The sequence below is a fragment of the Bidens hawaiensis genome, unplaced genomic scaffold, assembly GCF_021521415.1.
Source record: "Bidens hawaiensis isolate Kalapana, Puna unplaced genomic scaffold, B.hawaiensis_p1.1 tig00012555_1, whole genome shotgun sequence".
Taxonomy (NCBI): domain Eukaryota; kingdom Viridiplantae; phylum Streptophyta; class Magnoliopsida; order Asterales; family Asteraceae; genus Bidens; species Bidens hawaiensis.
This window is the reverse complement of record NW_027492028.1, coordinates 430,259-453,247: the sequence shown is the minus strand read 5'-3', so window position 1 is coordinate 453,247 and position 22,989 is coordinate 430,259. Positions and strand designations below refer to the sequence as shown.

Sequence of the window (22,989 nt, the reverse complement as noted above, 5' to 3'; positions counted from 1 at the left end):
GCCTTAAATATTCAACGTTTAAGAAACGGATTCCCAATTAGAGATTAATTTGCAATAAAGATTAGGAAGTCACCGAAATTTGGAGTATTCCAGGCCAGGTGCATTAGTTGCTTCAACAAGAGCATTCCTCCAAACTTCCATCCTTGGGTGTCTATCATATTCGGACATCACTTCCCCAAAATACCCTTTTTGTGCCCGCACATCAGAGCGACTCACATTGAGGAATACGGGCAAAAGAAACTGTCTTTTTTCTTTCATGCATTCAATAATCTTGGCAACTTCATCCAAGTTCCAAGAATTAACAGCGAACTTTTTGGTGAAAACAATGACAAACAATCGTGAACGCTGAATGGCTTTTAGTATTGACTTGTTACGAGAAAGTGTCACCTCATCCTTATAAGTGAAAATATCTCCTTGGTGTAGAGCAGCACAGATATCATCAACAACGTGACATTCAGGGTCTTGGTGTCTAAAACAAATGTATACATCATGCCGAGATCCACTAGTTCCCTATTGAAAAACAAGTGAAAGGTACAGACATTGAATTTGATGTCAGATATGATCATTAATAATCTAAAGAGGTGTGGTGTGACACTTGTAGCAACGCAACTTACTTGTTGATAATCTAATGCTTCCTCGAGTTGATCCACAACCCGGCCCATCGTTGGTCGTTCATCTCTTTGTTTCATCAAGCATTTATAGGCAATGGATGAATAAGTGCTCAAGCAATCTGAATTCATTTGACTTCTTAGACCTGAATCAATAATTTCATCCAATGTTTTCTTTTCGTAATGGCTTTGAGCCAATTGGGCTGAAAAATGATACTCCCGGGCATTTACCGACCTGCTACACAAAACTTCAAATAGTACGACCCCAAAAGAATAAACATCTGATTTTTGGGAGAGATGGTTATGAGCTTGGTACTGTGGATCAATATATCCCAATGTGCCACAAGCCTGAGAAAAAATAACGCTGCACGGTACATTCGTTAAAGAAATTTTGGACAACCCAAAATCTGAAATCTTGGCCTTCCAGTTCTCATTCAGTAAGATGTTGGAGCTCTTAACGTCACGGTGAATTATTCTATGCTGAGATCCAACATCTTCATGCAAGTATTTCAACCCATTGGCGGCATCCAAACAAATCCGAAGGCGTTGAATCCAGGTTAGATTCTTATTATGTAAATGTGCTTCAAGACTACCATTGATTTCATACTTCATAACAAGTATTCTCTCCTCATCTTCGAAACAGTAGCCAACAAGAGAGACAATATTTTCATGTTTATAAGCGGAAAGCAAAGTAATCTCCGTCATGAATTCGCGGTCTCCTTGCCCATGACCACGATCTAATTTCTTTACAGCAACCATGCCAAGCTTTTCAGATTGGCCTCGGTACACCATCCCAAACCCACCTGTCGCGAGGATGTTATCCGTAGAAAAGTTATTTGTTGCCCGAATTATTTCGTGGAGAGGAATCTTCAACTGCTTCAAGTCTTCATGGGAAGATGGTGGGATATCTCCCAAGTGAGTCTGTAAACCTATTAGGTCTTTATCGGGAAACAACATATTTGAAATTTTCTTGACAATTAGTTGGATGCCTTTTGCTTCATACCTGCACATCGGATACTTAGCCCCACAAATATGGAATGGAGCACTTTATATATCAAAGATAACACTATAAACGAAAGTCATAGTCAAGATTTATGATGTCTACTGGCCTACAAATATAGTGTGATCAACCATATGAATATAATTTGTTAAGAATTTTTCAAAAATACATAATTATTTCAAGGAGCTGTATGTACACCAAGATAGCCGTTTTGGACTAGCGCCATTTCTTTTAAATTTTCAGACTAGCTCCATGTTTTTAAAAGTTTCAGACTAGCGCCATAAATAGAACATTATCATCTAATTGTCAGATTCAATCCACAGATATCAAATCCGATCATGGGACAAGGTATACTCCAAAAGGGTTTAAAAAGACCTCCTAATTCCATGATCAACACCTGATTATTATTCTGATCAAATTATGAAACTATTGTATGTAAATGTTTATGTGATTGTTTACAGAATCACAGGTGACAACAGTGGGAGACCTAACAAGAGCAATAAATCTTCATCATCATCCAAGGTTATTCACAACAAACCCTTGTAGTTTCTTATCGTTACAAATTCGTTCTAGTATCATAACTTAACTAAATTTAATCATACTTTCCTAGATTTTGTTTACTTTTTAAAAAGCTTCTATACATCTCATTCTACGTATTTATCTCTATTCAATTAAATAATAGTTATTTATATTATTTTTCTCTTTCTATCACTCTCATCCAACAAAAAGAAAGTATTAAAAAAAAAAGATATAGGGATGAATAATGAGAACCAAAATTGGGGTTTCTTGCATCCATTAGCGTTTACAACTAAAAGAAATTAACAAAGAAACCTACCCGTCCGCAATGTTCTTGATTACCCACCCGTTAAGGTTGCTTGCATCCTTTAGCGTTTTTCTCCATAATTCAGATTTGTTGGCGCGATTGATGGGGGCGCGGGGAGGAAGGGACGATGGGAGCAGTTCTCTCTTCATCTCTCATAATGTATGTATGTATGTGTGTATGTGTGTGTATTGTGGCGCCCAAGATGTTTTACACCATAGCGGCGTGTTATGAAGAAGGGCTTCGAAATCCTGTTTTCTACATGGCGATGTGAAGGGCCTTTAATGCCACCCACCATAGAAAACAGCCTTACTAGGCCACATTGGGTACGTACACATGTGACACTAGGGGTGAGCAGAAAACCAAATTAACCGACGAAACCGAATTAACCAAAAAAATCGCACCGAAAAAACCGAACCGAAGCATTAACCGACGGTTAATTTTTTGTTTTTTTGAAAAACTGAAATTTGGGTTTCAATTCGGTTATCCATTTTTAAAAAACCGAACCGAACCGATTGATGATAATAAAGATTATAAAGATAATGAGGAATGGACTAAACTTTTAAGATAACTAAATAAGATGATGAATGAAAATTGGGACTAAACTTTTAATACTTTTTAATTTTTAAACTCTATTTAGCAACTTTGTATTCGTATAGTTTCACGTAACACGTGCCTATTTTTATTTTTTGAATTCAATATATATGTGGCTAGGGATGAGATCGGTACCGTACTGTTACCGGTACCGAAAATCTCGGCCCCGAAATTTGCAAATTTTGGGTACCGGTACTGAAGGTAAAATCCCGGTACCGGTACCGGTACCGATACCGAAACTCAAAATTTTGGTACCGATTCGGTACCGACGGTACCAAATCGGTACCGGTACCGGTACCAATCCCGAAATTGCTCATTCCTAATGTGGACAGTGGTACTCTAACACGTTCTTATACAAGCTTAAAATATGCATTTTCATTTTTTAATTTTTTTTGCAATTTCAACACATAATTGAAAAAAAACCGAAAAAACCTAACCGAAACCGAAATTAACCAAAAAACCGAAAACCAAAAAACCAGAAAACCGAAAACCGAACAGTTTGCATATTCCAATAACCGATTACTTCGGTTTCGATTTGAGTTTCGCCTAATAAACGAACGGAACCGAACCGTGTTCAGCCCTATGTGACACAGGTATCTTAAAAAAACATAAATAAATACGGACAATCTCCCAAATATATTAGTTTCTCTTTTCTTTTCTCTCTCCAACTAATTTCTTTTAATACTTAACTTAGTATTTAATATAGCCTTCAATTGTCAGCACCATTGACTAAAGATGGTAATGGAACAAGTTCGGATCGGGACCATCAGGTATTGCTAATTTCAGTCTCATACCCTGTTGTAAAGTCGTGTTTCATACTAGGCCTAATACATGTCAGGTATCAAGCTTATAGAAAGCAACGGGTGTACCTGAAGGATAAATGATCGTTTCTGTTTTATGCATCTTATTTCAAAATTCAAACCGAACCGAGCCATTAAAGCGTTAAGCAACGACAACTGAACTTTTTGAACCTCAAACCAACCAACTTGCATCGATTTGGATGGTCCACTCAGCTTCATCGGTTTCTAAACCCTCCTAAGGTTGGCATGCCAAAATTAACTTATCAAATTGTATTTACGTTCTGCTTTAAAGTTTGACTAAACATGGCTTCGTATCACAATCGTGAAAATGGTGGTGGGTGGTTCTGTTACATAATCGATCGTATTTATATGATTACACGACACTTGATGGCTAACGTGCAATTTAAACCCGATAATTCGAAAATCACCCATTTAAGTATGTGACACAACTTATCAGAGTTGCAAGAGACTAGAATGTAACAATGCCAAATTATTTTTTTACAACTTAGGATTTAAGCGTATGCTATACACCACAAATAATATGCTAATTCTCGTAAACAACATTCGGCATTAAAGTAATCATATGCTAGTTCCTCATGGCATGTGCATAACCAAGATCACACATCTTTGTTTAAATAGTTTGAAGTTGCCTTCAATCCTCTTTAGATTATCACAACCAATCAGATTTATGGAAACAAGTTTGGTGCAGTACTGTCCAACCGCACAATGATCATAAAAAAATGGGTAAATTCCCAAAGTAGTCCAAAGTTAGAGAGAGTCTACAAATAGTCCATGAAATTTTATTATTCCAGAAATAGCCCAAGCAAATCTATCGGGCCCGATAGATTTCCAAAAAATCCAATTGGTTTAGCGGTCCAGTTAAAATGTGCCAAGTGTCTCACTCCCACCTATTCCCGTTGATTTTCCCCTCAAAACACCCGGTCCAGATTGTCTTCATATCAAAACTAGCTCCTCCGAAAACCATCGGCCCATATTACTTCCCTTCTGCTTTCATCTCCCACGTGTGTTTTCAAAATCGATTGGTTTTGTGTTTCTTTGAAATACATCCGAGGAGATGTATTTCAAGTGTGTTTCGTCTCAGTCGATGAGTTGTGTCTTAAACCATAAACATGTACTAAACGGTTGATTGATTTATTTTCCCGACCCAAATTGACTGAGTCGTCATCTTTCTCTTCGATTGGATTACAGCCCTTGGTAACTCTCATATTTTATTGCAGACAAAATGTCTCAGTTATCGTCCTCTTCTTCGGTGAAATCAAAGTCACAGGGTGTTGGTGCATCAAATTTGTTTTGCTCATGTGGTTCAGGTACGTGCTATCGTACATCCCGGACCGATGCCAACCATGGCCGAAGATTCTTGTGTTGTGTAAGTGTTTAAAATGCCCAGTTTGTTTTTATTTTTGAATCGGGTTGTTTAAAACAGTCGTTGTTAACTATTGGAAAACATTTAAATCAGTTTGTTATTAGATTAATTTTGAATGATGAATGAAATAAGTTGTTATTCACCTTAACTGTCAATATAGTTGGTTGTTTATTAGGGTACTTTTGAAAAATATCAGTTGGCATGAAGAGAATTGTTAAAGAAACAAGTTTATTAAGGTTAGGTTGGTTGATTATTGTTCTTCGTTACAGAAGGGTTCTTGTGGATGGTTAAAGTGGGCGGATACTCCTACCTGTCCCGGCTGTGAAAGTATTCCTGCTTTGGTGAGGATATGAACAAGAAAGATGAGTATGCAAGAATCAAATCGAAGGAAGCCACCAAATTGAAGATTGCATTAGGACTTAGTTGGCTGCTTTTCATTGTTTACGTTTTTACGGTTTAGGGTTGTTGTGTTGTTTTTAGGTGTACTTTGTAAACCTGTAATAGTTGAATTGAGTTTCTAATGGTATTTGTTTATGTTCAATCTATTTACCTGTTTTATTTTATGTTACACAGCATTGTCACAACCATTAAGAAGCTGTTAAAGTACAAGAACTTTTGGGTAAGGTTGACCAGGAGGCGAGTCATGTGGTTAAGGTTGAACAAGAAGATCATGTGGGTAAGGTTAACAAGGAAGTGGGTCCTGTGGGTGATGTCAGAAATGAAGTTTATCAATTGCAAGAAGATGAACTAGTGGCCTGTGTAGTGCAAGAGGATGAAGTCTTAAAACCTAGCGAAGAGTTTGAGTTGGAGCCGGAACGTGATTATGACCCTAAGGTATTGAAATATGCTTGGGATTATACAATGGACTATTTGGATGTTGATTATTACAATGATCCATATGAAGGCGAGCATGATTCGGACTCAGAATGGTCAAATGATGATTGCCACTGGAAATAGGGAGTGTAGTGATGTGTTGGTGAAATATGGTGTATTAAATGGGTCATATCATATGTTTTATGAGTTTATATGCCGGAAACACGATTACTTTGGGTGCGTTTGCGATTACAGTTGTGCGGAGCTTAAAGAAGCTAAATTGGAGCAGATGAGATGGAGTGGAAATTAAGATTTTATTTCATGTAATGATAGAGAATTTGAAAACGAAGACGTGGCCGAAAACGGTGCGTAAAACGCAGCTATAACGAAGAAGTTATGGGTAAAACAGTGTAGAGGGGCTGTTACTGTAAAGCAGCAACTGATGACCGTAGGCTACGTTCCCACCGTAGCTTACGGTGGGAAGACCGTAGGCTACAGTGGGCTGGGTGGAAAAACGCGATTTTTTGGTATTTTCTTCTATATTTAAGCCCGGTTCAACCCTAGAACGATTATGCTTCATACCCTAACATATTTGTCCGATTTTGGGGCCATTATCCACCATTCTAACACCTACCAATCACCATAATCGTCCAAGGTTTCATCCTTCCAAGCCATAATTGAGCTAATTATGATGAAGAGGCAAGGCTAAACCACTCGTGACCACTTTAGGTGTAGGGTTTGCATATAAACTAATTATTTTTATGAACATTACATGTATTGGGATTTAGTTTTGATTAATCTTTTGGGTTGATTTAATCTATATGTTCATTGGAACTGATTACACAGTTGTGTTTCTTGGACTTTCGTTTATCATCAATTATTTGGTTTGTGTTCATCAACATTTAGGATTAAGTTCTTATCGTCATTGAACCATTTACCATTAATCATTGATAGATGCTAAGTTTTATATTAATGAACTAGTAATTAGATAGAGCGTGTTCAGCTGTGTCAATTCTTCGGATTAAGTTTTGTGAATCATCATAGCCAAACTATTGTGTCTAGTAATCATTTATCTATTCTAATGACAAATCATGTCTATATGATTTCCCGACTTGTATAAATTATTGTCAGTCAGTTTATTGCATATCCTGAACCTGAAGTGTAGTCACTATTTTCTTAAATTGTTTTACAACCAAATTACTTTCCAAACCGCTTGACATCGTTTGTCCGCCTAGCTTAATTAATTAGTGAACAATGAACTATAGTAGCATTTTCAACTGATTTCCTGTGGATTCGACACCTTACTTGCCATAGCTAGTAAAGGTAATTTATAAATGTTTTTGATTGACCTTTCGACATCGATCAAAATGGTGCCAATGCCGGGGAATCAACGTGCAAAGTGCTAGTTTAGTTAGTCTAGTTAAATTTAATTTTAATTTTAATTTCAGTTTTTGTTTCTTTTTCTTCGTTGATTTACGCGGGGTTGTGTGTTTTCGTGTGCGCAGTAATCTTTCAGGTTGATGTATACACGGTATTCTCGAGAGCAAGAGCTGCTACAGTTTGATCCAGAAATAGAGAAAACAGCAAAAAGAAACCGAGCAGCTAAAAAACGGGTTGAAACTTCAAAACCTAAAGAAGAAGATATGAACCATCAGGAGGATTACCCAATCCCACCCGAGTTACAACCCGAAAACCAAGACCCACCTCCTAATCATGATACACAACACATTCCACAAAATCCCCCACTTAATGACTTACCACCACTAAACCAGCACCTCAATCGAAACCGTAGAGCTCAAAGACAGTATCACATGAGGGATGATCAGTCAATCAGATCTAAACCACCATATTTTCAGGGTGCGGTTGATTTTGAGAGAGAGAACAATCGAAGAAGGGGATTTGATGATTATGAGAAATTTGAGGACGAGGAGGAGTGGGAAGATACACCTAGGGGTCAGTATTATCAGAGAGAACAACCACAACCACCACCACGTAACCTAACACCTGAACTAGGACGGCTATGCTTCATACCTAACATACTTGGACGATTTTGGAGCCGTTTTCCACCATTCTAACACCACCTAATCACCCGAATCATTCATGCCATCATCCATTCAAGAATCAATAGACCTATTGAAGATGCCTATGCAAGGCTAATCCGCTTGTGACCATCTCCGGGTGTAGGGTTGAGTTGTTTGTTGGATTATTGGTACTCTAAACCTTAACTTTTGGATTTCATTGTGTGCTTGAAAGTGTTTTTGGTTATTGATTGATTTACAGTTTATCAATTAAACGATTTGTGGTCATCAACAATTAGGATTATGTTCTTAGTGTCATTGACCTAACTATCTTTAATCATAGAACTTATACTTCATTAATACCTAAAATTAACAATCAATTAGATTATTGTTTAGCCGTGTCAATCATTCGGATTGAGTTCTGATAATCAGCATAGTCAAACATTTAGTCTTTTGGTTTATTGATTCAAAGAAAGATATAATCCAACAGGTTTAGTTTTTTATCCAACTTGCTTCAAAACCTGAAATCTGGAGATTGGTTACCTTTTCTTTATTATTTACAAAATCCACTTAATAGTGTTTTCATTAAACAAACCTATTAAACCGCTTGACATCGTTTGTCCACCTTAGTAAAAGTAATTAAAAATCATCAAACTTGATTAGCACTTTTCACTGATTCCCTGTGGATTCACCACCTTACTTGCCCTTACTAGTAAAGGTAATTTATAAATGTTTTTGATTGATCTTTCGACATCGATCAAAATGGCGCCGTTTCCGGGGAAGGTAAGCACTCCATTAGACCACCATAACCGCAAAATGAGGTAACGGTCCGGCTAAAGATCTTAACAAAAACTTAGCGCTAACCGGGAGGCAACCCGACCTTTTATTTTGTTTTGTTTTTCTTTAATTTTATTTTTCTTTTTGCATGTTACTTTTTGCTTGTGTTTTGCAGTCATAATAAACCCTAAGTGTGGGGAAGTTCATGGTGGTATAGTCAAGATTCGGTGGAGCATATAGTGTAACATCAAAGTTCAAGGAGTTCGGGTCAAGTTTGCAACAGTACTTATCAGCAGGACTCGTTTGACAAGAAAGATTCGAATCAGGTGCATGTGTCTCTTTCCTTTACTTTGGTTGTTAAAATGTTTAAGTTCTCATGTGTCACACTCGAATTTTAAATGAATAATTACATTGGGGGCAATGTAATGTTTAAGTGTGGGGATGCGGGTAATGCTAAGAATGTCCCGAAAATTTTATACTTATACACAATGAAAAATGATAGAAAAACTGGAGCTGTTAAAAAATAATAATAATAAAAAAATAAAAATAAATAAAAAATAATAATAACAATAGTAATAATAATAATAATGAAGGAACAGTAACACACTTAATTTAGGATGTGCCGGTAGGCTCAGCCTTTAAAAATGAAAGAACGGTTTGGTTGTTGACTTAATTGAACTTTTAATTGCTTGATTTTAGTGGAAACATCTTAGGGTTTTGTTTGTTTAGCTAAGCCTGTGTAAGGACTGGAATGAAAGGTCGGGCTATAATCAAGCCTTTTTGTTAGATTTGATCACCAAAAGAAAATTTTAACATATGAATAGACTACTGAACGATGCTTAGATAGGCTTAACGTTAGAGTATGCTAGCTGGCTTGTGATAGGTGTATGGTTTTATAACCTTAAATCCTGTATTGATGGGATGCTCTAGGGTTCGGACACCAGGGGTCTTTATGCGGTATATCATCTGGGCATTCATATCTCCTAAGTGGATTTATGAATATTAAAAGAGCTCAAAGAGCAAACCCGCAGTTTATCTGCCAACTATAAGTCATTAAACATGATCATTACGTGCTTTTAAAGTACAATTACACTACTGACTTGATCATCCACGCTGTTAGTCATGTGGGGTCCCCGTGCTCACGTCTCATTACCATTAAGAAACGGACCACAAGGAACACGTCACATGTAAGCCCTATAGATGAATTTGTACATACTCACCCCTGGAGATGGATTTTGGGATGTTGCTTGATAACGGGGGTATACCATGTAGTGGGAACTATTTGCTAGTTAGTAACATAATTGCACCTTAATCGTATCTAATAGCCATTCTGGTAGACTTTGATGCTTAAGTTTAGTTTTTAGGTCGATAAAATATCCAGGATTGTTTTAGCTATTACATATGGGCTTAAAGTGGTACACATGGTTGCGCATAGTTTTTATCATCTAGCTTTAAGGTTTAAGTCAAGTTGGGGTGGTCCGGCTCGGTAAAACTATAATGAAGCATGGTAAAGCGGCTTCAGGTCTTTGATGTGTGGGTTCCATTTAATCAGATGAACTAATGAAATGGTCACACCTTATTTGTCCTGCTAAGTATTAGGGCATGGGTTTAAGTGGATAGCAATATCGGCAATCGCGGTTTTTGTGTTATTTATTGATATTTAAAATAATTTAATTGTTTAAGAAAAACCAGTTTCCGGTTCCGATTTCATTGTATATCTTTTTCGGGACGAAAAATGATAAGTGTGGGAATGTGATGTGTTGGGTGAAATATCGTGTATTAAATGGGTCATATCATATATTTTATGAGTTTATATGCCGGAAACACGATTACTTTGGGTGCGTTTGCGATTACAGGTGTGCGGAGCTTAAAGGAGCTAAATTGGAGCAGGTAAGATGGATTGGAAATTAAGATTTTATTTCATGGAATTATAGAGAATTTGAATACGAAGACGTGGCTGAAAACGGTGCGTAAAACGAAGCTATAACGAAGAAGTTATGGGCAAAACAGTACAGAGGGGCTGTTACCATAAAGCAGTGACTGATGACCGAAGGCTACGGTCCCACCGTAGCTTACGGTGGGGAGACCGTAGGCTACGGTGGCCTGAGCGGAAAAACGCAATTTTTTGGTATTTTATTCCATATTTAAGCCCGGTTCAACCCTAGAATGATTATGCTTCATACCCTAACATATTTGTCCGATTTTGGGGCCATTATCCACCATTCTAACACCTACCAATCACCATAATCGTCCTAAGGTTTCATCCTTCCAAGCCATAATTGAGCTAATTATGATGAAGAGGCAAGGCTAAACCACTCGTGACCACTTCAGGTGTAGGGTTTGCATATGAACTGATTATTTTTATGAACATTACATGTATTGGGATTTAGTTTTGATTAATCTTTTGGGTTGATTTAATCTATATGTTCATTGGAACTGATTAAACAGTTGTGTTTCTTGGACTTTCGTTTATCATCAATTATTTGGTTTGTGTTCATCAACATTTAGGATTAAGTTCTTATCGTCATTGAACCGTTTACCCTTAATTATTGATAGATGCTAAGTTTTATATTAATGAACTGGTAATTAGATAGAGCGTGTTCAGCTGTGTCAATTCTTCGGATTAAGTTATGTGAATCATCATAGCCAAACTATTGTGTCTAGTAATCATTTATCTATTCTAATGACAAATCATGTCTATATGATTTCCCGACTTGTATAAATTATTGTCAGTCAGTTTATTGCATATCCCGAACCTGAAGTGTAGTCACTATTTTCTTAAATTGTTTTACAACCAAATTACTTTCCAAACCGCTTGACATCGTTTGTCCGCCTAGTTTAATTAATTAGTGAACAATGAACAACTGTAGCTTTTTCTACTGATTCCCTATGGATTCGACAGCTTACTTATCCTAGCTAGCAAAGGTAATTTATAAATGTTTTTGATTGACCTTTTACATCGATCATGTAGCTGATTTGTATTATGTTGTCCTATGTATTTGTTAAGAATGTTCGTCTGTTTTAATGTTGAGTTCAATAAACTTGACCATGTTTAGCGTTATCTTGTGTTATGTATTTCTTTGTTTACATGTTTGTAGTTGATTAAAGTAGGGGATGTGTCTATGTTTCATTTATCGCATTCATACTAACTAACACGAAGTAAAATAATAGCATTTATTTCAAAATTACATACATAAAATTACTAACAGTAAACGTAATGTAATTACGGCCGGCTAGTCCGCATAACTCTAGGAGGTCGATGCTAGCCTCCTTTTGTTCCTTCTGTTTACTAGCCCGTTTCTTGGTAAGGGTCAGTCGAGTCAGCTGTGCCTCACCACCCCCTCTTTGGGGAGGCTCTCGACATCTTGAACCTAACCACCGCCCCCCTTGGGGGCATTTTCCCCCTATTTCGAGATCACTGATTCCAACGAGAATGTTAACGATAACTAATAATAAGAGTCGGGTGGCTTCCTACATGGTCTTGTGATGAGCATGGCTACCCATAAAATTTGGTAAGCAAAATGTATGTTTGAGTAATATTCTTCACAGCATGTTCCCTTGTGTTTATGACCATGTTAATATATATAGAAAATGCTAAAAAGAAGCCCTAAAAATATACAAAAAAATAGAAAAAAAAAGAATCGAATGTTTTGTGGCTTAATTCATGTTTTTCAAAATCATTTGGGTTGAAAATTGTTGTCAACGATAATTTGTAAGGTAAAAACATCTATGCCAATGTTTTTGGATTGAATGTTAGTTGCTAGCTGTACCCCGTCTCGTTACCTAATCACTTGTCAGACTACTTTGTTTTCGGTTGAAAGCATGGTAAACCTATGGTAAACGATAGATTTATGGTGGATCGATAGGTTAAGTATAAAATAAATCTCCGTCGACTGTTTTAGCTTGAAATTAAGTTGGTGGAGCCAAGCTACCTAACCCCTGTTAGATCCGATAGTTTTAGGGTTATTTTATTATGGACCGATAGATTATCCGACCGAACCTAGAACTCTCTGATAGGTTTAGGGTATATTTAATGGTGGCCGATAGTTTGAATATGCAATTGATCTCCATCGATATTTTTTGTGGAGAAACTTAGTTTGGTGGACCCTAATTGAAATCCGATTGGTTTTAGGTTAAAGTAGTATGTGGGACCCAGTTCCTATAGTTCCGTCAATGCTTTTGTTGTCAGATTCGATGTAATTAATTTTAATGATGTTGCTATCAGCGGTTTTGAGTTAAAACTTGTTTGTTGGATTCTCTATAACTTAGTAAGTAATTAACAGTCAGTTGTCTCCCGTCATTTGTAAACGACGTGTGTGTTGTGTGTTGTTTCAATGAAGTTTGATAACGTTGTTGTGTGTTATGGTGGTAAATGGGAAGACGTCAATGGTAGCCTGGAGTTTGTTCCAGTAACTTGTAAATGGGGTGGTTTTAGTCTACCGTCAGACGTAAGTTATAGTAAGCTGATTGATTTAATTCAATGTCGTTTTAAGTTAGGTCATGTATCTTAACTATCATACAAGATTTTGTCTTACGTGTATCATGTTGATATAGATGATAAGTACGATCTATGTCTCTTTTTAAAACGAATTCAAAAAACTAACAGTTCTGAAGTTGTGTACTTGTATGTGGTTGGAGAATGTGGTTATCGTATGTCAACACAAAATGTTGAGGGTAAGATGTCCGAAAAGCGAGCGATCCCTTATCTGAATTCCCAACTAATAGAGTTATTACCGGATTTGAATAAACCAAGTTATGATTTCGATGATTTTAGCCCCAGTGTGTCGATCGAAAGTAGACAGCCTCTTGATTTAAATGTTGGGTTACCCCTAGTTGAAGTTGACAGTCTTTCCATGCCTAAGGAAGGAGAAAAACTCAAAGAGAGTACGTTGAAAACACATCCTATTTTAAGCAAGTTGTTTGTGAATAAGGAAGAGTTACAACTGGAGTTAGGAACGATGGCAGTAACCGAGGGCTTTGAGTTCATCACTTCCCAATCTTATAAGCAACAACTTGAAGTACGTTGCGTATCAGAAGATTGTCAGTGGATTTTGTGGTCACATAACGTCAAAGATTCTGATGCATTTTATGTAATGTCTTTCAGTGAAGTCCATACATGCTCCAAGACTTCGTTTCATCCTCATCATCGCAATGCTAATAGAAAGGTGGTTGCACATAGCATTAATGACTTGGTTAAGGACAACTCACGTAACATTAAAGGGAAAGATATTGTGAACATATTAAATGAAAGATTCATGGCTGATTTGTCATACAAACAAGCTTGGGCAGGAAAAGTTTACGGTGAATCTTTGCTTGTTGGTACCACCGACGAATCATTTAGAAGACTTCCAATTTATTGTCACAATTTAGAATTAGCCAATCCAGGAACCCGTACTCATATCCTCAGAGATGGCTCAAACCGTTTTGAGATGTCATGTCACAGCCCCGACCCCTATACCCCGGGAGGGGAGCCGTGAACGTTGAGTGGTGGTATCGATGTTTATTAAAATAATTTGCAGCAGAATATTTCATCAAAACCGTAGTTAGGAAAATTAATCAGAGTTATAAAAACACCATAATTCTTATTTCATAAACTGGGATAAAAACCCATTTTTATACAAACAAAAGTTTTATAGGGATAAACCCTAATTTACAAAACACGTTTCTTTATTCTGGTGACAAGCCACTTATTTAAGCTGGAAGCCCGCAGACATCATTCCTTTGTCTCTAACAAGTCACCTGAAACATGTTTAAAAATATTTGATCAGCAGGAAATACTGGTGAGTACATTCATTTATAAATGACACATTTTACAGTTACAGCATTAAGATGTTTTTACATCTTCCTACTTACAAATTACCGAAAGGTACTTGTCACTCGACCGTATATGTGACTGTGGTCATATTACTTATTGGCTAACACTTATCCAATAAGTAACGTGTAATAGCCCAGTAGGCAAGCCTTGTATACAAAACCACACAATACCAGTAGTAACCATCCCGTAAGTCTACAGAGACTTAATCACTGTAATGTAGTTTAAATCTTTTGAAAATATTTAAACTACCCGTCATGAGTTTGACGGTTTTGGAAAAGCATCATGACAGTGTTGGAAAATCAATTGTCTCACGCAAATGTGAGTTATGCAAAAATTTCAAATGTCTCACATTGCAAGTTTATATTTAACAAGCCTTCTGGTGTTAAGCACCTAGATTAAACACAATGTAATATATTTCTATTAGTATAAACCCATAATCATAGCGATAATCACGAGACAAGAAACTTTACACGATAGCATAATGTTATACCTTGGTTAGGTAGAGCTTTTGGATTCGTGTTATAAAAGTTCCTTTCAATAGGAGAGGTACCGCTACAATTACTTAGTATAATACTAGCCTTATATATAAGAAATACGAGAAAAAGTATGATTTTTGGGACGAGTTTGTGAATTCCAGATTGCTGCCCTATTTATGCTTGAATTTGAGCATCTTCGCGTATCGCGAATGAAATCTTCACGTATCGCAAAGTTGCAGTAGGGTTGCCAAGTCAGTCCTAGCTATGCCACATGTCAGGCTACGTGTCAATGTTGCGTAGCTTTCACGTCACATCTTCACGTATCGCGAAGAAGCTTAAGCATACTTCTTCGTGTATCGCGAAGATGCAAAAACACTAAGGCGGCCCTTAAGCGGCTCATGGCGATTCGAGCATTCGAAGTGCAAAGTGCGCCACATTGCGCCCATCGCACTTCGACCGAGCCCGTGCCCGTCGGGTGCTTCGCACCCTCCGCTAGGACTATTGGGTGTGATTTGGCACATAAGAATATTATCATGTGAGCTCTCTTCCTTATAAAGAGCTTACAAGTTTTGTAATCTAGCGATGTGGGACAAGATTTAGAAATCCTATTTATACCATGGTGGAAGCCTTCCATTTTCTTCCCTCCACCAATGTGGGATGGAATTTTCCTTTACATTTTCTATTCTTCCTTTTACTTCTTCTCTTTTCTTTCTCATTTCTTCATTTCTTTCTTTGATTAGTTTATTCTTTATTATGGTTTGTTATATGTCATTTGTTGCCATTGGCGCCGCTGTAAGTGATTTATTAGTATAATTCTCAAATTTATCTTATGTTAACTGACTCATTATTTAGCTGTTCGTTTCAGATTCGAAGTTTTTTTTAGGTGTTTGCGGCCTGTGATTATTATTGACGAGGCACACCTGAAAGGGAGCTTCAAAGGGACAATGTTTCTGGCTATTGGTATGGACGGTAACAACAAAATATTCCCGATTGCTTTCGGTGTACGTAAGAGTGAATGTGGTGATTCATGGACGTGGTTTTTAAGTAGACTCAGAGATTGTGTAGGTGACCATCCTAACCTAGCTATAATTTCTGATCGAGCAAAATCAATTGAGTTAGGCATAATGCAGGCACTTCCCCTTGCGTATCAAGGTTTTTGCTGTAGGCATTTGATGGTCAACCTACGGTTATGTGGCAAAACTCAACAACGAATATATTGGGCAACATGTAAAGCTTACAGGAGATCCGATTTTAAGCGAAGTTTTAACTTACTTTGTTCAAACCATCCGTCTGTCAAGGGTACCCTTACGAAGATCGGTTTTGGAAAGTGGGCTAGATCCTATTGTCCTGTTCGTCGGTATAATACAATGACTTCAAATAGTGCGGAATTTGTAAACGCTTTGTCTTTACAAGAAAGAAAATATTCAATTACCAAACTAATGGACTACTTTGTGGAACTACAAAGAAGATGGTTCTTTAAAAGGAGACAAGATGCAGGTAACCCTTGTTTTATATATTTAATATACTTACAACCATGCGTTATATGAGTTAACGACAATCCTTATACCAGAAAAATGGACTCACTCACTCTCAAAATGGGCTCAAAGTAGAACAACACGGAAAATGGCAAAATCTCGGGCGTGGAAGGTTACGGGCATAGACGAATATCATTACAACGTGGAAGACGGTGGTAGACGATGCGTTTTTGATTTGTTGAAACGAACATGTGAATGTCGCAAATGGCAGGTCTCAGGGTTACCATGTGGGCATCCAATATCAGTTTGCAGATTCAAGAAGCAGCGAGATTGTTGTCACCTGGCAATGGATTACTATACAAAAGAGTTTGTTGTTTCTACATCTTTGGAACCCATAAATCCGGTACCAAATGAATCTGAATGGGTGGTGCAGGAAAATCATGTACCTTTACTACCATCGGTTATGGAGAAAAGACAAGCGAGTAGACCACGGGAAAATAAACGCATCCCGTCTCGTGGTGAGGTAACGGGTCCGAGTTTTTGTACCCGATATCATGCAACTGGTCACGAAACTGGAAAGTGTAAACAACCACTACAATCTTAGTGATCCAATCAAGGAAGAAGACAAGGACATCTAATGTGGCTACCAGTTTTCAAGCGATCGACGCAACACAATCTCAGGCAATGACCGTTGATTTAAACGCTTTCTGATTTAAGGTATGGTTAACACGATCAGGGATGTGGTTTCTGTTTTTTTTTGGTTGTTCAAATGGTTATATTATGGATCAAAAACGGTTGTAAGTATATTATGGATGGTTGTTCAAATGGTTTTTTTGGTGGTTGTATTTTGAAACGCGTATCAGATTGTATTATGGTTCAAAAACGGTTGTAATTATATATGGATGCTTGGTTATCTTTGTTTAAGGGTTTGGTTTGGTTGCTTGCATGGGTATATGTCCTTTTTCTACCAAGGTGGTGTGCATGCATGCATGGTTATGTGTGTATCATGTTGGAAAAACCGGTTAGTACAAACAAACTATACCATACCATACCCAACAAAACAAATAATATACATCTACTTCACGTATGATTGTTCATAAACGCTACTTAATACAAATAATATACATCCTAATAAAGGTCACGGTAATTATAATCTTGGCCTAAATTCGTGGACGTAGGTTGGTCGACGTAATCAAATTCTGGCTTTTTCGGCTGTTCAAACTACTTTACCTTGTTTTCAAACAGCATGTGCGCAAACTTCCATCGAAATTCCATTGCTGCCTCAGCCGTAACCTTAGGATTATGCTCATCCGTTTGATATACGTTCTCACCTTTTGTTAAACGATCAAGAAACAAGCAAACCCACACACCACAGTCGCCTAAAGTCAGAGCCTGAATAGGTACCTTCGATGGACAAATCCTCTTAAAAGGCGGTTCCCTATATTTTTCCTCATCTTGTATCCATTACTTGCAATCCAAGCTTGGAAATTGACATCCAGAAAGCAGCATCACTCATCTCGTTCATTGTCAACGTATCCGAGGAGACTGTTTACCCAAACGTAAATCAACTAGTGTTAGTCAACTAAATTACTGATTACTTTAAAGAACGAAAACAATCTTCACTTGTCATATATAGTCAACGACCAAGCATTCATATCAATGCAAAAAAGGATCCAATGTTTATACGGGATGTTGATAGGAATGTAAAACTGGCATGATAAAACGCATGTTAAAATGCATCATATAAAGCATAACACAAAGGGACCCTAACACAAAGTATATGGATTCCTTACTTTCTCAACACCCTCAACAGTTGGGAATGGATGCATTGTTCCATCCACATATTTAGATTGCATGGTATGGAATTCTCTTAACGCAAGTAACCATTCAGTTGCATGATGGTCCAGTTCGATCCCGGCACTCTTTCAAGTAGCAACATGTAAATCCACAGCTTCAAATGTTATTCAACAATAAAAACCGACTAGTATTAATAAATTAAGAATTATATTATTTGAGTGGTCTTAATATCTAGTTACCATTATGGTTATGCCTACTTACCATTGTATCCAACCAAACACCTTGTTGGGTCCTGATCAGTTTCCCCCAGAATTCAAAGTTTAGGGACAAGCCCGGGTCAATGGATGTATAAGTGAATAAATCTTGTTTTTTGGCATATTCATTGATGAGATCTTCTGAAACTCATTGTCATCTCGTTTTACCCTGACCCTTTTCTTCAAACCATTTCTAATCAGTTCGTATGGTGATAGTAACACCCTAGACAACTTGCGTTTTCTTTTTGGTTTTTCCTCGATTATAGGCTGCCAACACAATGGGGGATTAAATAACGCCGCATGACATAGAATTTGTTTGACACTATTAGTATAGGCTACTTACCATTGGGGTTACTTGAAGAGCGGAATCAGTAACAATAGGGCTACAAAAACGAACATCCAACTCGTCAACCTCCAATTCTAAATCGATCTACAACAAAACAAAAGCGGTTGTTTATATTTGTTATAAAGAAATGAAAGTTATACGTTGGTTACTAGCTAGAAAATACCTCGTCATCCGCCAGTTTATCATTTTCCTCACTAGGAGAATCACGTTCCCTTTTGGTCATCAATTTGATAGTCTACAACATTGAATGTGTAATATAAGATTAGGTGTTTCAATATTAATTAAACAAAAACATTAAAACTACTTACATTCAAAGCAGTGATAATATCCAGTTGATTCTTGGCCATGGTTATGAACAACTTCTGCGTTACAGAAAATAGTCATTAGCTTAAGCATAACACAGCATGCATGTACAAAATAGCTAATAATTTATCTAACGAAAGTACCTCATGCTGTTGGTGATTTGCTTGACTTTCTTTCTCATGACTTTCCAGCCTTTTAATAAGCTTGTCTAGCTAATCGCCGAACATATTCACCTGAGGTACCTTAAGCAAGCTGCTTGCAAAGTTTTTACTCCTCTGGTTCTCTTGTGGGTTGGAATGCAAACGTTCAATGGGGATATTATGAACAAGCATATCGTTTTCGAAACCTAGGACATCATTTTCCGGCCAGCCGGTTTGATTCGTATTATAATCGCCACTAGGAAACAAGGTTTGATTTACGGAATAAAGAGATTGATTACCCTGACTGACGGATTGGTGAGGGTGACTGGCGGTTTGGTTACCCTGACCAAAGGTCTGGCTAACCTGACCGACGGTTTCGATTTGCTGAAACAAATTGTTGTCATGCTGACCCATAGGTTCATTCCTAAAGAACCCAAATCGGTGGTGGGATTGGTTATATGATGGGTTGTTGGAATGGTGGTCTGATGAGTTGTGGATGACTTGTTGCATGGTTTGGTTTGGAACCCAACAATGTTATGTTCGTCATGCACACTTTCAGTGATCACTTGCTTAAGTCGAGGAACAACAATTTTGTTTTGCACCTTGTTGTCAATGTACTCAAACGACCCTTTGAAATGATTTATCTCATCGTCAGTAAACGTCATCCACTTTGGCATAAAAGGACCCTTTATATTAAAAAAAACCGTTGGTCCGTTAAAAATCCTGATTTAAGTATAAGCAACTAATTTGAACCTTGTTATTCATAAAACAAATGCTTAGCGTCAAACATTATAACCTTTTTGAATTGGATAAAATTTTCGAAACGATGCCACACTGAAATCCATGCTCTTGGGTCCACCCGAGGCATCTCGGAATTGTTGGTGTGTACTCACAATCACAAACTGATATGTATGGCAAAACTTCAAAGATCCACATCTACAAATTAAAGGACATCAAACCTACTTAAAACAAGTAACTTTGAATTTAACATAACATAGTAAAAGACTAAAAAAAGACTAACCTTAAATGCCCATAGAAAACCGACAGCGGAGTACGATGCTGCTCCGTCCATTTTAGAAGTATTTCTTTTGGCCAAACAGTTGTGTAAACTTTTATGTAGCCTGCCCCAAATTGGGACACCCCAATGATATGAATTCCAATCTTCCAACCTCTCAACCAAGGCCACATACTCATCGTCAATATACTTGTCCCTTTCTACGCCATAAAATATGGAATACAACATTAAAAGCAAACAGCAACGAACAACATCAACTGGTTCCATCTCTATTTTACCTCAAGATGCCAACCTGTATTTTCTTTCCTTCAAAACCTATCCTTTTAAAAAATTGTTCAGGACCATTACACCCACGTGTAGGATTCTCACCAAATGTAAAACCGGTGATGCATGCAAACTCTTTCGGACCAAACCGAACCTGATTCAAACCAACCATATCATAATATATACCATCGTACTTAGGGTCATATGTGATAGGCGATTCTCGTAGTAAAATTGCATGCATTAAAGGGCCATCAGCCTTATAGGCCTTGACATTAGTCTAATAACTAAAACATTGTGCCTTCCAAATATCCGAATGGGCGGTAGAACGCTCAAGAACACTATCAATCAACTTCATATCACTCCAAACTACTCTTGTTTGAGGGGCCTTCTTCTACAAGACCATAGTTGATTATTAAGGTTTAATAATAAATTTTTATAACTTTTATTTAAAAACGTATTAGGGTTTTATAGGTTCAACCCAAAATTAGGGTTCACATGACCTCCTTAGGCTGCTGGCCGACGACGAATTTGTCCTCATTGTTTTCGCCTTGAGGGAACAGTTGAATTTCTTTACCAACATCATTAACCTTGGAAGGCTCCAGCTCAAGATTCATTGTTGATACGGTTTGTCTTGTTGTCGGCTATAAGATATGAAAACCACCTTGTGGTCCCAAATTGGAAAACGGGTTATTAAGATCCACTTATGGATTTAGTGAAGAAGATACAGGGTAATGGTTGGGAAGAAGGGAACCGTGGGGGCGGTCCCGAGGTGTTTAGAGGGCGGGATTGAGGATCGATTGGGTTTTCCAATAATATTTCGGCGCCGATAGTTTTGGGACTAAAACTCATGGAAACACTTTTTTGGGCCACTTTAACACGGACCAGAGAATTTGGGCCATCCTTTCAATGGGGTATACAAATTAGGCCCTAAAATTATCGGCCCAAACTAAACACATGCTAAATTATCGAACTCACTAAAATAACCCTAATATAAATAACCCCATCCTTTAGCCATTAACCCACTAAAATACTAATACATAAACATATGGCAAAACCGAACTTCAACGATCCGGAAACACGCCTCCCTGATCTTCATAATTTTGATGACATTGAAACCTTCATACACGTTTTCGATGAAATGCACGCCAACGAAGACAATGATTTGGCTCGAGTAAATTACACAGAGACGACAGATGATCCCTTTGCCATACGGGATGGTGACTATTTGCACATCGAAGCAGCGTGGGAGGAAGCATTTACAGGCTCGAACATTAATGAAAATCTGGTGGGAAAGATAACAGAAGTGAATCCAAACAAGGCTAAGGAAAAAAACGATAAGGCTTTCGATTACATGGAAATCAACTAATGGAAAAATTAATCCCAAACATAAACATTGTAGTTTCCATTTCATTTCATGTTAAATTTTAGTTTATTCCAGTGATTTTTAGTTATGTTTAGATAATTTTGTTAGCAGTAAATGCACAAAAACTAAATACACTATAAAACATAAACATACTCATCAATCTAACATAAACACTAAGATGAAAACTTAGTTTAAAAACTTGATTACAACCATAAACAGGAACTTCAACAAGTGTGGCCACAACAACACATAATTCATTACAGGAATAACTACCCAAACTTGAACAAACTTTAACTACTTCCAACATTGTTCAACTGCGGGTATACACCCAAACCTCATTGGCAACATCCCAGTCTTGATGAACGCGAATATAGCAAACGGGTAAATGATGTCTTGATTCGTGCTGTCAAAATGAACTAGATACTCACTTTCTACAATTTTGCTTGCAATGAAGCCAACCCACCAGCCATCGTTTGCGAAAACATCAACTTTCTCCCTGAGATCAAATCCGGTGACAAAAACATCTCCAGGCTTTGGCCTTATTTTATCAGCCTTGACAAACTCCCTTAAGAACCCAGAATTATCAGCTTCAACAAGGGTACCGAAAACAACGATGTACTCCTTCCCCACACGGGAGATTATGGTTCCGTCGTAAAATAAACCCCAAGAATCCAGGCCCATGTCAACGACTTCAATGGAATCACCTCTGTTAAACCTCATGCTTCTACTTAAAATAAAAACAACCAGAAAAATAAAATCAAATAGAAGATAAAGAATATAAATAATCGGACCTTGTGGGATGTTCTTATGAAACTCATCGTCGGAGACGAAACACGCTTGAAATACATCTCCTTGGATGTATTTCAAAGAAACACGAAAACCGATTATTTTGAAAACACATGTGGGAGATGAAAGCAGAAGGGAAGT

At 37.4% G+C, this 22,989-nt stretch overlaps 2 protein-coding genes across 2 annotated transcripts; both read right to left on the bottom strand.

The window, feature by feature from the left end:
* Window positions 1-383: 383 nt before the first annotated feature.
* LOC143541348 (receptor-like protein kinase ANXUR2) lies at window positions 384-1,619 on the bottom strand. The gene has a single exon (XM_077034190.1). It carries the CDS (start codon window positions 1,617-1,619, stop codon window positions 384-386), a length of 1,236 nt encoding a protein of 411 aa, XP_076890305.1.
* Window positions 1,620-22,356: 20,737 nt separating this feature from the next.
* LOC143541347 (protein AGENET DOMAIN (AGD)-CONTAINING P1-like) lies at window positions 22,357-22,782 on the bottom strand. The gene has a single exon (XM_077034189.1). The coding sequence runs from the start codon at window positions 22,780-22,782 to the stop codon at window positions 22,357-22,359; it is 426 nt and encodes a 141-aa protein (XP_076890304.1).
* Window positions 22,783-22,989: the final 207 nt, after the last annotated feature.

Bases quoted from the DNA above. Each gene is read 5' to 3' on its own strand.
- LOC143541348 (XM_077034190.1), bottom strand. From the start codon at position 1,619: ATGTGCAGGTATGAAGCAAAAGGCATCCAACTAATTGTCAAGAAAATT.
- LOC143541347 (XM_077034189.1), bottom strand. From the start codon at position 22,782: ATGAGGTTTAACAGAGGTGATTCCATTGAAGTCGTTGACATGGGCCTG.